The sequence below is a fragment of the Engystomops pustulosus genome, chromosome 4, assembly GCF_040894005.1.
Source record: "Engystomops pustulosus chromosome 4, aEngPut4.maternal, whole genome shotgun sequence".
Lineage (NCBI taxonomy): Eukaryota > Metazoa > Chordata > Amphibia > Anura > Leptodactylidae > Engystomops > Engystomops pustulosus.
In genome coordinates, this window is record NC_092414.1 from 88,277,688 (window position 1) to 88,295,082 (window position 17,395).

The window sequence follows — 17,395 nt, forward strand, 5'->3', positions numbered from 1 at the left end:
CCGGAAGCTGGATCCAGCGCTGCTCCGGCGGCCATGTTTGTTTACATGGCGCCCATCCCGGACACTTTTAGCTTTTTTTCAAGAACTCGGACAACCCCTTTAACCTTGTTTTTTTGGGATAATGAGCACACATTTTTAATGTGATAGAATAAAAGTAAAATTTTAGTGACCAATAGGTGAAGGTGCCCATTATTGTGCACAAATAACCCGGTCACAAAAGGGTTTCTGTACTTTATTCCATTTCTGTATGAAAATACTAATTCTGCACATTTTCCAGTTCCTGACTTACTCCATAATATGTTTTTTTCTTTTGGGACTTTTCCTGGTACATTATTTTGTGGCTGCAGTTGTCCCTATTATGACATCCACCTGTAGATCAGGAGAACCCCGCATAAACTGATGTTGTGTAAACGGGGACGTGAGGAATAGTCGCTGTATTCACCACACACTGAGTGTCGCAGCAGAAGGGGCACGGCGCACAGGTGCGACAGCTGTGACCGGAGCCACCCTCCCGGTATAGTCTCCTCCCTTCCTGTTATGAGCAGGCATGTGACTGAAGAGAGCAGCTGACCAGCTCGGCTTCACTTCCTCTTTCTATGTGCTCTGTGAAGTCATGAAGTAAGCGGAGCGGCTGACATAGCTGTACATGAGCTCTCCGATGACTATGCGGTACCGCAGCTCATCCCCTGCATGGGTCTGTCTGCTGCTCCATGTGGGGCTTCTGTGCCCAGTGCTAGGGACATCGCGGAGACCGAATATAGTGCTGATCCTGACAGATGACCAAGACGTGTCCCTCGGTGGCATGGTAACTATACCACATGCATCTATACATTACTGTAGTGTACACAGTGCCTTATATAACTCTCCTATATAATACTATAGAATGGCACCATTACCATATACTATAATCCATAGTGTCTTCATTGATTGTGCACACGGAATAGTGTGAAGGTGGACGTTATATACACAGTGTGCAGAGGGGCATCTGCAGGAGTGTGTGGTGGTGGCGGCTTAGTAGCCTCTAGGTCAGTGCGAACCTTTTAGAGTAACCGAAACCCACTTATTTATCACAAAGTGCCAAAATCGCCAATTAAAGCAGTAACTCATTGCTCCCTTCTCTGTCACAGCTCTATATTGTATCAGCGTCCAATAAAGTAGAAAGAAAGTGGAAACATTTGGTGTATCATTGGGTCCCCTAAACGGGAAGCATTGCGGGGCCTGGAGCTAAGGCACCAATGGTAATCCAGCTCTGTCCTCAGCTTCTTGTAGCCCAAAATGGCGGTGAGCACTGCATGCCCTGGGCTTCCTGGGTGCATTGTGCTGTCTGGTGACAGCCTGGGTTTACACTGCCACTGCTCTAATTTGATGTTTATTGGTGTCTGGATATACACGGCTATATGGCAGCTCTAAAGCCGTGATCTTGTTCCTAGCATTATTTTGTGGAAGAATTGTCATAGGTGGCTTGTGGAGGTAGTTTGGATGACAGTGCCTTATTGGAGCTGTCTGCTTTCCTAACATTTTGGAAAAGCCATACACCAACTTGTAATGGCCAAAGAAACTGTAGCCTTTTCTGGGCCTGCCATTGTCTCTCCCACAATACTCATGGGACTCCACAATGGAAGCTTCCATCTGTGGCATGAGCTGAAAGTGTCCCCAACATGGCATTACTTCCTCCTTCTTCTGGTTGAGCACTATAAATGCATGCAGAGAACATCATGGGGCCACCGCCATCTTGGTAAGTCCTAGGATCTGTGGCTTGTTTATAACATTACTCATTGGTATACAGAGGTCTCCAGTGCAGTTCACTGATTCCAGGTTCGCTCCTGGAAATCACTCGGGGGCTTTAGTTAGAACATTACATATTGGTGTCAGCCTTTTTTTTTAATTTTCAAAATACCATTGAGACTATGTGATATATTCCCGGCTGTGAACTGCGGCCTGTATTTGGGTTCATTGGGGGCATGCTCATCTGTCGTCCTGGAGGAACTATTGTTATGACAGAATATAATATGGCAGACCATCCATGGGGATCTGTCTCCCTCACTGCATCCTGTAGAGACCTGGGTGTTCACCTTCTTCACAGTACAAAGTAGAGACTGTGATTGGAAGAATATTGTGATTGTGTTTATTGCCTATGTTGTAAGGATACACCAGGAGGATTCCCGACCTGTCCTTACAACAGAGTGCTCCAACCTACTACTGTAAGCTCATACCTCATCTTGTTCCTCTCCCAACCCATGAAAGAGAGTACCCCCCCCCCCCTCCTGTTGTATGGACAGTAACATCACAGGGGACTTACCTGAGCAAAGACTGGGGGAGGGATGCAGTACTCATCCCCCATTGCCTCCAATGGCATCTACTGTATAGGTATACTGTGCAGCCTGAGACAAAAAGGATGTTCCATCTGTGTATATATTAGTATCATCTTATATTTGTGATATACACCAGGAAAATTCCTGCATATTCTATATAGATATAGAATATGCAGGAATTTTGTATATGCTGAGTGTATCACAAAAATAATATGTGAATGTAGCCTTACTAAAAAGTTGATACTGAGCGACTTGCTGGTTAATAATTCTATGAGAATTTCTGTTTTTCACTGGTCTTTTTCTAATATTAAACACTACTGGTTATCCTTTAATTGCCTCATGGTTTCTGCTTAAAGGACATCTACCACCAGGATGAAGAACTCTATGCAGGTTCCATAGATGTTAATGGAGCCCCTCAGGCTCATTTGCATACAGTCCTTCATCTTGGTGGTAGATGCCCTTTAATAGAGAAATCTGAAAAACCTGACTGGATTAACAGCGGAAAAAATAATGAGGGCTGCAGCACTTTTTTTTTCCCATTATAAGTAACGGAAAGTAAACTTGCACACATAAAAGTCAATGAGAAGAGTCTACCGTTCCCTATCAGGTCTAGTTGAATTGATAACCTGATTTTCTGTCCTGTCCATATCTACAAACAGCACATGTACACACTCGGACAAGGCAGTAACCAGTAGATTGTATCCTTGTGGAAAGCCTTGCAGCATGCAGTACTGTATGGAAGACTGAGCAGTGAGGTTCAGTGCTATGTGCACACTGGGTGCTGCGTGAGGATATAAACCATGGGGCTAGACCACGTGCAGATACTCATCACTGACATACAACTGCATGGTGTATAATCCTGGCCCACAGTAAAAAGTAACTGCAGCTACAGATGTACCTAAGTGTGTCTGATCTAGAAATACTTTCCAATGACTGTACTGTATGACACACTTCAGTTTGCTTGTGATTTTGGACCCTCCTTCGGCAGTGCGTGTCCGGATGTTTGGGAATGATTCTAATTCACTTGAGTTTATGAAGTGACCCTCCATGTAGCCTCTGATGTTTCATGTATAGACATTTATTATATTTAACCCCTTAAGGACGCAAGTTTTTTTTTTTCACTCAAATCTTCTCTCCACCTTCAAAAATACAATAACCTTTTCATTTTTCCATGTGCAGAGCTGTGTGAGGGCTTATTTTCTGCGTAACAAATTTGACTTCTCCGTGATGTTATTTATTATTCCATGCTGTGTAATGGGAAGCTGGAAAAAAATTCCAAATGTGGTGAAAAATTTTGTGTCACTTTCTTGTGGGCTCAGTTTTTACGACTTTCACTCTGCGTTCCACATAACACCACTGCTTTATTCTTTGGTTCAGTAATATCACAGTGATACCAAATTTATGTAGGTTTTACTGCATTTTAACCTCTTAACGCTCAGCGTCCGATATATCGGACGCTGAGCTCAGTGACTTAGCGCTCAGCGTCCGATATATCGGACGCTGAGCCGATGCCGGTTCAGCTCAAGATTTGAGCCGAACCGCCATCGGGAAACATGGGGTGCCGGCTGTGACTGATAGCCGGCACCCCAGTGTAACACCCGCGATCGGAGTTGTCTCTGATCGCGGGTGATTAACCCGTTAAATGCCGCGGTCATTGCGACCGCGGCATCTAACATGCATCTGGGGTGTCTTTCCCGCACGATCGCCCCCCCCGAATCATTTTCGGGGGGCACCGATCATTGCTACGGTATCACTGGGGTCCGATCTGGACCCCAGTGTTACCTGCAGGAACTGCCGGTAAGATGGTGTCTGTGACGTCATCTTACTGGCAGAGTGCCACCCTATGCAAGTACATAGGCTGACACTGATAATGCCCTGCAATACATAAGTATTGCAGGGTATTATTATGAACAAGCAATCAGATGATTGCTTGTTCATTTCCCATGGTGGAAAAAGTGAAAAAGTGAAAAAAAAAATTATTCAATAAAAAAATAAAGTAATAAATCACCAAAAATGCCCAAAAGCCCCAAAACATATAAAGAGACATATAACTAAAGAAAAAGTCTAAATCATAACACAAACCCCACATATATAGTATCACCGTGTCCGTAACAACCCGTAGAATAAAAATAAGTAATTATTGAACCCGCACGATGAACGCCGTAAAAGAAAACTGTTATAAACCCTCCAAAAATTATGATTTTTACCTATTCAATCCCACAAAAAATGCTATAAAAAGTGATCAAAAAAACATATGTACTCTAGAATGATACTGGTGCAAAGCACAACGTGTCCCGCAAAAAACAAGCCATCAACCAGCTCCGTAGCCAAAAACGTAACAAAGTTATGCCACTTGGAAGATGGCAATACAAAAATGATAGATTTTTCCCCACATTAGGGTTTTATTTTACAAATTTAGTAAAACGCAAGAAAATATATTCGTGTCTGGTATCCCCGTAATCGTATCAACCCATAGAATGAAGATAATATGATTATTAGTCTATACGGTGAACACCACAAAAAAAAAAAGTAAAAAAAACAGTAGAGAATTGATGCTTTTCTACTCCTGCTCTCAAAAAGAAGTTCCTAAATTTTCAACAATAGGTGATACCAACCCCAAAATGGTAACATTGGAAAAAGCATCTCGTCCCGCAAAAAAATGCTGTCACATGGCCCTAATAGCGCAAAAGCGAAAATTTTACAGCCTTCAAAAGAGGCCAATGAGGAAAGTAAAATCCTGGCAGCTGCAGGGTGCTCCTTCCCTTCTGCGCCTCACTGTGTGCCCATAAAACAAGTCACGGCCACATGTGGGGGGTCTCTGTACTCGGGAGAAATTGTAGAACAAATTGTATGGTGGGTTTTGTATTTTTATCTTTTGGAAATTTTCATTCAAAACTGTATTTATCCCCAAAATAGTCAATTCTGAAAATCCGGAAAAGCGCTATTCAATTTGTAAGCCGCGTGACGTCAAAATAAATTATCCAGACATTTCAAAAATGGTGAAAATGTAAAGTAGACATATGGGAAATGTTATTCAGCAATTTATTTAGGTGGTAAATCGATCTGCCTGAAAACGCAATGATTTCAAATTTCAAAAATGGCAAATTTTTCAGAAAATTCATCATATTTTCTTTTTTTTTTGTAAATAAACGCAAAACTTATCAGCCAAAATTTACCACTAAAATGAAGTACAACATGTGGGTAAAAAACAGTCTCAGAATCGTTTTGATAAGTAACAGTGTTCAAAAGTTATAACCATATAAAGCGACGCAAGTCAGAATCCAAAAAATGGGACTGAGCCTTAAGCTGTAAAATGGCTGCGTCCTTAAGGGGTTAATAATCTTCGAAAATTAAACTAATGTGTACGGAAAAAAAGTCGCCACCTTCTGACGCTAATAACTTTTTCATACTAGGGTGTCCGGAGCTATGCAAGGTGTCCATTTTTTTGCAAAATGAGCTGATGTTTTCATCATTTTGAGGACTGCAACATTTTAATCACTTTTTATTCCATTTTTATGTGATTTACACCATTTTATAAGTGGCATTTCTGACTTTTGGGTGCTATTTTCCATGTTTGATTTTTACTGTTTATTATGTTATATATCAGTCGTAGGGAAAGGGTGGTGATTTGAATTTTTAGGTTTTTAAAAGTTTTTATAAAACTTTTTTTTTTTGCTATTTTTTTAAACTCACTGGGGGGCCACTCCCCAATGACGTTTTGGGGGTGCAACAATTGCAACGAAGATGGCGGCGCCCACGCCATCTCTTAAATTTCGTTGGTGACATCGGCAGAGTTAACACCCACAATTGGTATTTGCGGCGTATTAGTGTTTGCCCGTGAGCCCTCTTCATACAGCCCCGCACCTCTGTGCCATACATGTACTGCGCAGAGCGTTAAGGATATAACAAACACTAGCAAAGAGAAATGAAACTCCAGAATAGACTTTGTGCTGACCACCTAGTCCTAGTGCCTGTCCTAGGTTCCTCATATTTCAGTGCAGTGTTTTTCACAGCTAAAGTCTAAAACCAGTCTGTGTCAACACTTGTTATCCAAAGTAAACATCAAGATATAGAATGAATCATTGATGGCTCATGCAGAGGTCGCGATAAAGCCTCTACAAGCGTCTATGACACATGTAGAGACTGGTTTTTCTCCCCAAAAACCCACCAAGCGTATAAAATTGCTTGTTGATTTATCTTTTTTTCACTGGCTGGCAGCTCCAAGTGATACCGGCGCAGCATGCTCCGCCACCAGAACATGTAATGCAGAGCCGTCCCCTCCTCCCCCTCCAGGCTAGATTGGCTAAGAAAGGAGCTCTGCCCTAATCCAATAACAGTGTGCAATTGTGCACACAGAGCCATCAACAGGATGGACCTGTCTATGTCATAGACCCATCCTTTACTGTGATTGGGACAATATTATCAGTCCCCTATCACAGCAGCCCCTGTATACAGTGAGATGAATGCTGGGTGATGCTATGTGCATCGTCTCTGCATGTCTCTGTATAACTGTCATCCAATGGGCTGCTACCATAAGATCACTCTTATATGTGATCTATATATAAGAAAAGTTGGGGACACATGGCATCAGCCCCAGCCTGCTCTGGGAATGGGGTGTCTGGAGCAGATGTAAGCCCCCAGCCGAGTCTTAATTGTCTCAATTGGCTAGCACATAAAACAGAGGCTGTAAAGACTTTATTGTATAAGTAGATGTCTAATTACACTTTATATGACTAGGAGTTATACATCGGCTAAAAATACTCATCAACAAGGATGAGAAGAGTATATTCACCCTTTGAGCTTATGGATTCTGTCAAATTACAATATGTAGAAAGGTATTAGTGTAATTTATTATCCCAACAATGGACGCTCCACACAATCTTGGGCTACATTCACACAAACGTATGCCTGCCAGGCCTTAGCCGGGTGGGAATACGTCCGGCACAATGGAGAGGAGGGGGTGACCCCTCCCTTCTTCATAGAAATGCATAGCGTTTGGGCGTGCGCAAAGGGAAAGATTGCACATGTCCTATCTTTTCTCCATGTACGGTGTTAAACGTGTGGAACCGTATCCCTCCGTGCGCCCTTTGCCGTCTATGGCGGCCGTACATACTTCCCCCCATGCGGTTGTGTGAATGCGGAAACTCTTTTGGAAACTCTTAAACTCTTGTTTTAGATTTTTTCAATTTACCGTATATACGGTACTCGTGCATATGCCCCTGAAAAACCCGACCTCGGCTTATACTCGAGGCAGTAAAAGAATAAACTCCCCGATGCTCTGTGTGGCTCCCATTGTCTCTGCTGTATTAGCGGGCAGAGGAGCGGCCATGCACTCTTCCGGCCGGCGCACACTGATGCAGCGGTGTTGCTGCTGATTATGTCATAGTGTGTGCTGGCGGGTAGAGCGCAAGAAGACCAGCATCGGGGTGCCGGAAGGTGAGTATGTAAGTTTTTTTTTTTTTTTTTTTTTTAATGTGCTGAACAAACTAGGGGCTGGCTGGCTGTATACTACACTGGGCTGGCTCTGCTGTATACAACTGGGGGCTGACTATATACTGGGAGGCTGTGACCAAAGCATTTCCCACCCTCGTCTTATACTTGAGTCAATAGGTTTTTCAAGTTTTGGTCGTAAAATTAGGGGCCTCTGCTTATACTCGGGTTGGCTTATACTCGAGTATATACGGTATTCTAAAGAAATAATTTATTTGTAGGTAATTTTTTTGTAGTTGGTCTGTGTGTACCATCCACTATATTACAGTGAAACATAGGGGTATAGGCCATCAAACAGTGCCGCATTTGTTCATCTTGGAGAGGAGGCCCATATTGTCTATTTCTGTCTTTTGATAAAGTTATTATGTGAATACAGAACTTACTACATGTACTAAACATTTGTTGTGATGAGAAGGGGAAGATTCTGATCATATGTTTCTCCAAGGGTTTAGAATTTTTAGAAAATGTATACATATTTATGTACAATATTGGAAATTGACACCTAACACATCTGCTGAAGCTAAGCTGATATCTATGTGTTAAAACATGTGACTTCCTGTGTGAAAGTTATGGCCTGTTAACTTAGAGTAGATGTCAGGTTCACTAGCCATGGATTAAGGCAGCTGTTGAGGACACAACTGTTCAGGGAAATGTAGTTGGCTTCATGATTCCTTGGAGATTATTTGATTGGCCTGGACACCACTAAGCAGAAAAGTCTATGAATATTATAACTTGTAGCCTGGAACTTTTATTTTCAGAGTTTAGACAGAACATCAACAATGATGAAGTGATGGCATATAATCCCGCCAATATAGAAATGCCCCTTTAAAGGGGTTTGCCCATGAAAGAAAATTCTCACATTTCAATCCCCTGGTGATATTTTATAAATATCATTCTAACCCCTTACTTTTTTTTAACTCAGTTTTTATTGCTGTTTTAGCTCCTATTACTCAGTGATGCTCAGTGTAAAATACTGTAGTGTTGATGGGGACTCTCTAAGCAGACAATTCGTGATTCCTCTAGTGATGTGTGCTGACAATGTGGTTAGATCATCAGGGTTCAGATTTATATACGCTCTCATTTAGCTTCTGATCAGTCTACTAGTATCTGACACTTGGAAAGAGAGATGAGACAGATCAGAGATGAGAGATGATGAGATGCATATTAAACATGACTTTCTCCCCTCTGCTGTCACAACCATTACATACTGTCAGATCTTCTATATATCTCCCTCTCCCCTGGATAAAGATCTTATCTGCTTGTAGTTTTACTCTCCTCGCGATGCTGCTGTTGTTTGCCGGCAGGAAGTCGGTGTGCGTCTGTGTGAGCTCTTCTAGGAATGCAAAGGTGGGGGCTAGAAGCAGAGATCAGCACAGCTCAGTGCAGTCAGGCAGAAAAACAATATGAATCCATGTCTCTCATGTACTGGCCATGCAGAACAGCCACTGCAATCCAGGACATTTCCGAGCAGTGCTAATGTGGATCTAAAAGCTATGAAACGGTAAAACATCTAATATTCGACAGGACATGTCTGTTAACTTCTATTTTAGTGCTATCTTGCTTTTAGCTACCCCATCCTTCCATATTTTTCAGTTCTAAATTGCAAATATTTTTTTCAGCTTTAACACCTCTTTACAATATCTGAGTTAAAGGGATTTTCTGGAAATTAAAAAAAAAGGAATCGGGTGAAGTCTAAGAAAAACAAATCTAGTACTTGTCCAGCTTCGGCGTTGCCTATCCCATCGTTTTCCCAACTGAAGGCAACCAGAATGTTGGAATGGGGAGACAGAGTAGGGCAAAAAAATTTTTTTTCACATCTGCTTTCGCCCCCATTGGGTTTTCACGAAATAATTGTATATAACAGTAACATATCTTTCATATTTGTACTGATGTTGAGCAGAAAATTCCTAAAACGTGTTGCTTTTTATTACTTCCATCTTGAATAGCAGCTTATGCCTTCTTTCAAAACCTGCAATGCACAAGTTATCTAGAACTTTTTAAATTAAATGTTGTTTTACCCTTTTTTTTTTTTTCTAGACTCCATTAAAGAAGACTAAAGCACTGATTGCGGATCATGGTGTAACTTTTACCAATGCAGTAAGTATTTTGTTCTGCTTTAGAAAACGTGAGGCACTGCTGGTTATGCATTGGTACTACAATACCAGTAAGTACTGCACATAAGCGCATAAAGCAGTGATTGGTTTAGGCAGTCGGGTATGAGTATCTTGCTTCACAATCGACAACCTGTAAATGGATACTAGCAGGTGGATACTACAGTATCTCCATTGGAGCAGCAGCTTAGTAGCTCTATATTGGCTGTAAACCTACTTTTATTTATTTTTTTTGTGGCCATGTGCATTCCAACTCTGATATTGCTGTAGGTTTTTGTTTTGTCTTTCCAAATTGTACAGTAGGAGCAAGATGAGTCTCCAGCTGTTGCTTAACCTGAGAACCTTCTTCTGTACTTGCTTTATGGCAGTGAACCAGGGTTCTTTCATGACTTGTTATGTAACAAAAGCATAGCTAAAACATTTTAAATAATATCCAAATAGTGTGGAAATGGAGAATAAAAATGTTTGATCTCTAACGCAAAGCATTGTTCTAGTTACCCCTTTTGCTTAATTTTATACATTTTACCAAAACAACTAAGCTATTTTCCTTTTTTTTTCCTGTATTAAATAAGGAATACACCATTTGTATCTATACTACCTATTAAAAAATAAATGTTTTTATTATCACCTTTTTGAAATTATCTGCAATTGCAAATATGTTTTTGAAAAGAATATAGTCTGGATAGGAAATCTACCTTCAAAATCGAGCAAGATGGTCATCTTTCTGTATTTGTTGTCCATGACCTCCTTCCTTCTAAAATCAACTTTTAACATTATGTTAAAGTGTCTGAAGGGCTTATGGGGTGTTGGCAGAGCTCCTCCTGTATTGCATCATAGTGTAGATATACTTCTTCTATATTACGGTCTATCTTGGTGAAGTCTCAGAGGGTGCTGACCACCATTTAAAGATGGTGGTGCTCTGCAGCATGCCTGTTAGGTGCCACAGTCGAACCCAACCGCGGAACCTAACAGGTTAACTGTCGTGAAAGGAGCCAGCATCAGAGTTCCCGGCAGGTGTCAGCTCCATCCGTCTGTGAGCCCTGTCCATACACCCCTTCACGACCCCCAGACGTATATTTACAATGTGCGCTTATGAAGGGGTTAAATAGTACGCTTCTATGATTCACAAAATTTTTATAGGTTTTCTACAGTAGGCAGACTGTCTCCGAGAATGCCACCACAGGATACTACAACTCCCACTATCACTCAGTTCTCAGTAACTCTTATGCTCTGCTCCTAGTGATGATCTAACCGACTGCCTTGGTCTGTTACCATAGTAATGATCTGTGTGTAACTGCGATCAGAAAACAACTTGCCACAATTAGAATGATGCATCTATTACTCTTAATCACAAACAATGAATGTCTGTAGGATTACTAATGCAAACTTTATTTTCTTTACTTTTGTTGCAGTATGTAGGTAGTGCCCTTTGCTGTCCAAGCAGAGCCAGTATTCTGACGGGGCGATATCCGCATAACCATCATGTCGTCAACAATACAATAGCTGGAAACTGCAGCAGTAAAGCGTGGCAGAAGACACAAGAGCCATCCACCTTTCCTGTTCTCCTCCATTCCTCTGGTTATCAGACATTTTTTGCAGGGAAATACTTAAATCAGGTATTGCCTCTATATGGTCAGAGTTGAATATTCATCAAGCTACCTGTAGTTAGGATTTTATGGAAGTTACCATATGTATTGCAGTATAAGGTCTGTTTTTTCAGCACAAAATTCGGCTTATACTAGCACGTCCGTCCTGTTTCTCACAGTCCTGCTACTGAAAGTTGTCTGATAGCCAGACACAGGAGACTCCACCTCCTACCACTCCCTGCTGTGAAGGACAAAAATGGTTTAGACTAACCCAAACAAAAAATTAAAACAAATCAGCCGGACTTTTACCGTTTTCATAACAGGATTTCTTTGTGCAGAAAATCCTGTATACTTTTACTATTCATTTATGAGATAAGTCTCCCTTTACACAGGAAAACTTTCTCCCTTAATGTCCTTTACATAACCGAAAGTTCCAAAAAACATTAATATCAGATTTATTTACATGAAATTATGTAGAAATCATGTCATGCTATTTTATCAATTTTGTTGCCATTATTTGTTTTAAATGTTCTAATATTTTACTATTGTAATGTTGTGTAGTATGGAGCAGAAGATGCAGGTGGAATCGGTCATGTACCTCCTGGATGGAGCTACTGGTTTGCTCTGGTGAGTAAGAATTTGGTAGTAATAATATTTAACAATTATGCCTTATTAAAGATCTCTTGTGGTCACTCAGATTATTAGTTGTATATTTAAGGGTCTGCTTGTCAAAGGAGGTGTCCACAGTGGCATGATCTCTAGTCTTTCTCCTGAAGTGTTAATTGAATGGGATAGCTTCTTGCCTGGATCAAGTGTTTGCAGAGGTACTTTACTTTGGAGTAATGATTTCCCTTGTAACATTAAATTACAGTGTAAAATTTCTCCATCTTAACTTTTCCTTTGAGATGGAAAGTATCACAGTTCAGCCCTACGTTGTGTAACTGTACAAGTACCACATGTGTTTTCACTAGTGTTTGCTTTTCTTCTTGAGCAAAGGTTAGATTATGATGCAGAATTAGTTGTTTAACATTAAAGCTACATTCACACGAACGTATGGGGGGACATATATACGACTGGCGTATAAACGGCGTATATATGTCCCCCATACACCGCAATGGCCTCGTGGCGCCATACTGGAGCGGTACGGTGCGGCATCGTACTGTTCCATAGCCCGTAGAAAGATCGGACCTTTCCTATCTTTCAATGGAATGCGGCCCTATGTTACTCTATGGAGAGGGGTGGGGGTAAACGAAGCTCTCCTCCTCTTCCCATTATTTTCATTTTGTTGATATACTGATATAGTAGGAGTGGAATCCTGGATCCAGTGGTACACAATCAGTTTTCTTGCCTGATATCGCAACCTTATGCAACCACGCTGGGGTTCTATAGGTTCTGTGGCATAGAAATAATTGGAAAAGCCTTTGCCAATTAGGGCCCCAAATCTGTTTCCCATTTAGAGCGTGCTGTGAGAGGAAACTTTTTATGATACTCCCCAAGCAATTGTTCATAAATCTGTGATATAACCCCTCCGTCATGCCCTGGGAAGACTAAGGTTTTAAGCACCAGATGATGTCTAATAGACAGTGGAGTATCCCAATACAGTAAGGAGTGCTCCTAGAGGGCAGGTCTGGGCTCCATCCTCCATTAAAATAGGACAGGAGGCAATCCAAGAGTCATGAGCTACCTGATTATCCCCACCCCCTCAGCTGTTGCAGATGGGCAGCTAAAATGTACAGAATCGGATTAGGCACTGCCAATCCCCCTTTTGCTCTCTATAGCGTCTCAAGGCAGATACGGGTCACCTTTTTTCGTCAGATCAGGGTCCAAATATACCTTGTATACTATTAAAAATAGGCCATTGGAATCCACACTGGTGAGTTGTGAAATAAAGAAAGAAATTGTGGCATCAAAACCATTTTGGTCAGGTTTGCCCTCCCAACCACAGATGGGTAATTTACACCACATATCTAATCATCGGTTGGATATTCATAGACACAGTCTTTAGGATTGGCAGACACACCTACCCCTATATACTTGAAGAATGAAACAATTTGTAATCGTCCTGCATCAAAATCACTAGGAAGTGGATCCAGGGGGAGGAGCACAGATTTGTTCCAGTTTATTTGAATGCCAGAATACCAATACTCCATAATAAGATTCATGAATTGGGGTAGGGAGCTTTGCACATCATCAAAGAATAGCAGCATGTCATCTGCGTACCACGCTATGCATTCATCTATCAGCCCATATTTGAAACCTCCATTAGCCCTTGAGGTCCTAACCATGCACACCAATGGTTCCACCTGCAGGACGAAAGGGGGCAACCCTGCCGGGTTCCTCTACCCAACTTAAATGGGTCCGACAATACTCCATTTACCTGGAGTCTGATGTCTAGAAAAAGTGTGTAATATTCATAGCCACCACCTGCTGCCTTGCTGGACAGAACATGGAGTATGGTAGATCCATAGCTCTGAGTCTTCTCTTGACACTCAAACTGTGCTCTTTTCTGCTTCACTTTAGCCGAGAGGTCTGAAGAAGCCAATATGTGTAGATCCTCCTTGCACTCTAATATTCATTGCCAATAGATGCCCCATATCTTCCCCCTCAATGGAGTACTTCTGTTGGGTAAAGTATTGCTTTGCCTCTATCGTCTGCTGATAATGAGCTTAAAAGGACATCTACCATCAAGATTATAGATTATAAACCAAGTACATTTGCATGCTGGTGTGTGCCCCCTTTGTCAGTATCTGCTCTTCTTTAAGCTTTTTATGCCTTAGATTTTACAAAACAAGGCTTCCAAATGAGCCTGAGGTGCTCCACGCTCCATAGAAGTTAATGGTGCCTGGAGCCCCTCAGGCTAGTTTGCATAATTTTTAAAGCATATTTTCTTATAAATCGAGGACATAAGAAATTAAAAGAGCAGATCCTAATAAAGGGGGCACACATCAGCATGTAAGTGTATTTGGTTTATAATCCATGATCCTGGTTGTGGATTTCCTTTAAGGAGGTCTTAAGCCTCCATCCAATTCTCCTTAGTTGTATCTGTTGGATCTAACAAATACCCCTTCTCTGTGTACCTGACTCTGCTGCAAAGCTGCACAGTAGTCTCGGTTTCTAGCCTTGTGTCCACAAATATTACAGTGAAATAACCCTCTGATGCCCAACCAGTGGGCAGATACAGTGTCTTGGTTGTCCCTTATTAAGTCTCTAACAGCATCTTCAAACTCCCCTGTCAGATTATTTATTTGTAACGTGTCTGCAGCCTTGGCTAGCGTAACCAACATGAGGGAGTGAGCCGAGATGCTTCTGGGAGGGTAGGTAACATCCACCATATTCTCTGTTGCCAGGTTATTGCCTTTGGCCATGTCAATCCTAGATGAGGAGTTATGGGAGATGGACTGATGGGGAAAACAGAGTTCAGGAGGCCAGACTTATATTTGTGAATACTGTAAACTGCTTAATATTGCAGAATGTTATGTTTTTTGTACACATTGCCCCTTTTAAGAATGTGGAGCGCTTACACTTCTAGTATCCCAAATGGTTATTTGTTTGGCTGATACATTAATGGAATAGAATATGAGCAGGACTGAGGTCAAACGCTATCGAAGATCCATCTATATAAATACAAGATCTACACAGAGAATACAATAAGAAGACCCTATCATTTTTCTTTGCAGGAAAAAAACTCAAAGTACTACAACTATACTCTCTCTGAAAATGGAAAGGCACGAAATTTTGGGCAGAACTACAGTGTGGATTACCTAACGGATGTTTTGGTAAGTATTTTGTATTGGGTTTTTTCAGAATGAATGTGCAGCTTGTCATTAATGTGATGGCAAAAACGTTCATTAGTTTGACTGCAAATCAGAATTTATTTTCATTTTTGGTGCTACGTTGATTAAAGTAGCACTTGCATGTAATAAATATGAACATATTGGCCTAAATATACCAAATGCACGTTGCGCCAAATAATCCAATCGTGTCACCGTTCTTAGTAAATCTGGTCTGTTTTCACTTGCTGCACTCTGCTTCATGTTGTTGCGACACAATTGTGTCGAGGCACAGTGATAAATGTAGTCCAAAATAGGAACACATGCCCTTTTAGGTGCACAGTTTTCTAAAGTGTCAGACAAATTGTGACTGTAGCATAATTATGGCACAAATGCCTCATAAATATATATGCAAGCTCCAAAACCTATTTTTTAAAATGCAAAACAAACTGTCGCAAGCACCATAATATCTCTGGGCCATTGTATAGAGTATATGATAAAAAATGAGTCACTTCGAGGAGCATTAAGACTTGACCCCACCACTGCGGAGGTATACATAGCCATCGACCAAATAGATGACCAAGTCACTTATAGGAGCATTGAGATTATGGGACATGCTCCAAAGGGAGACTAAGTGTTCGGTAGAAATGTTTTTGAAGTCTTTAAGCGCTGCAAGCAAACAGAAAAAGTGCACACACAATATATTTCAATGTGATAATAAAAGTTTGTTTTCGCACCCTCCACTTTTCAACCCCCCCTTTTTTTAAGTGTATAAGTTAAAGGGCATCCGGGTGTTCCCCATTGTAAACACTGACAGTATTCTCACCTTAACCTCTACATATCGGACGCTGAGCGCAGTGATTTGGCTCTCAGCATCCGATATGTCGGATGCAGCGCTGATACTGGTTCAGCTCAAGATCTGAACCGAATCGGTATCGGTACACAAGGGGTGCCAGTTATAACAGCCGACACCCCAGTTTAACACCCATGGTCGGAGTGGGCTCTGATCGCTGGTGGGTAAATGGAGGTATTTCCCCCATGATCGCAACCCCCGCCCCCCGCGCCGTTTTCACCGCGTTCATAACAAACCGTAGAATAAAAGAAAATAATTATTGAACCTGCAGGAAGAACGCCGTTGAAAAAAACTGTTAAAAACCCACCAAAAATTGATTTTTACCTATTGAATCCCACAAAAAAATGCAATAAAAAGTGATCTACATATATACTCCAAAATGATGCTGTACAACATGTCCCGCAAAAAACAAGCCATCAACCAACTCAGCCAAAAAAGTAACAATGTTATGCCACTTGGAAGATGGCTATGCAAAAATGATAAATTTTACCAAATAAAACCTTATGTGGGTAAAAATCGAAGAAAAAATATTCATGTATTGTATCCCCTTTAATCGTACTGACCCATAGAATAAAGATAACATAATTATTAGGCTATACGAGGAACCCTTCCCCCCCCCCAAAAAAAGAGTAAAACATCCAGTACAGAATTGATTCTTTTCTACTCCTGACCTCAAAAAAATATTCCTAAATTTTCAATAACGGGGGATACCAACCCCAAAATGGTAACACTGGAAAAAGCATCTCATCCAGCAAAAAAAAAATGCCAAATTAAAAAAAAAATGCAAAATTAAAAAAAAAAAAAAAAAAAGGGAAAATGTTATCGACCTACAAAAGAGGCCAATGGGAAAACTAAAATTCTGTCAGCTGCAGGGTGCTCCTTCCCTTCTGCGCCTCGCTGTGCGCCCATAAAACAAGTAACGGCCACATGTGTGGGGTCTCTGTACTCTGGAGAAATTGCATAACAAAATGTAAGGTGGGTTTTCTCTTTTGGAAATGTGTAAATTTTAGGGCTAAATCAACGTATAACCGACACAATTTGACCATTCTAAATTTCACCTCCATTTTGATGTACCATATTTACTTGAGTATAAGCCTAGTTTTTCAGCACAAAAAAAAATGTGCTGAAAACCCAAACTCGGCTTATACTTGAGTAAAAAGTACTGCTGGCTATATACTGGGGCAGGGCGCTGGCTATGTACCGGGAGATATGGGCTGGCAGGCTATATACTGGGGGGCAGATGCTGGCTATATACTATGGGGCAGAGTCCGGC

General features: G+C 41.2%; 1 protein-coding gene across 1 annotated transcript in view; it reads left to right on the plus strand.

The window, feature by feature from the left end:
* The first annotated feature begins 541 nt into the window (after positions 1-541).
* GNS (glucosamine (N-acetyl)-6-sulfatase) overlaps positions 542-17,395 on the plus strand; it is a 42,589-nt gene continuing 25,735 nt past the window's right edge. The window contains exons 1-5 of the mRNA XM_072146635.1: positions 542-805; positions 9,840-9,899; positions 11,326-11,529; positions 12,061-12,126; positions 15,177-15,275. Of these exons, the coding sequence (XP_072002736.1) occupies positions 647-805; positions 9,840-9,899; positions 11,326-11,529; positions 12,061-12,126; positions 15,177-15,275 (588 nt within the window). The 5' untranslated portion in view covers positions 542-646. The remainder of the gene's footprint in view (positions 806-9,839; positions 9,900-11,325; positions 11,530-12,060; positions 12,127-15,176; positions 15,276-17,395) is intronic.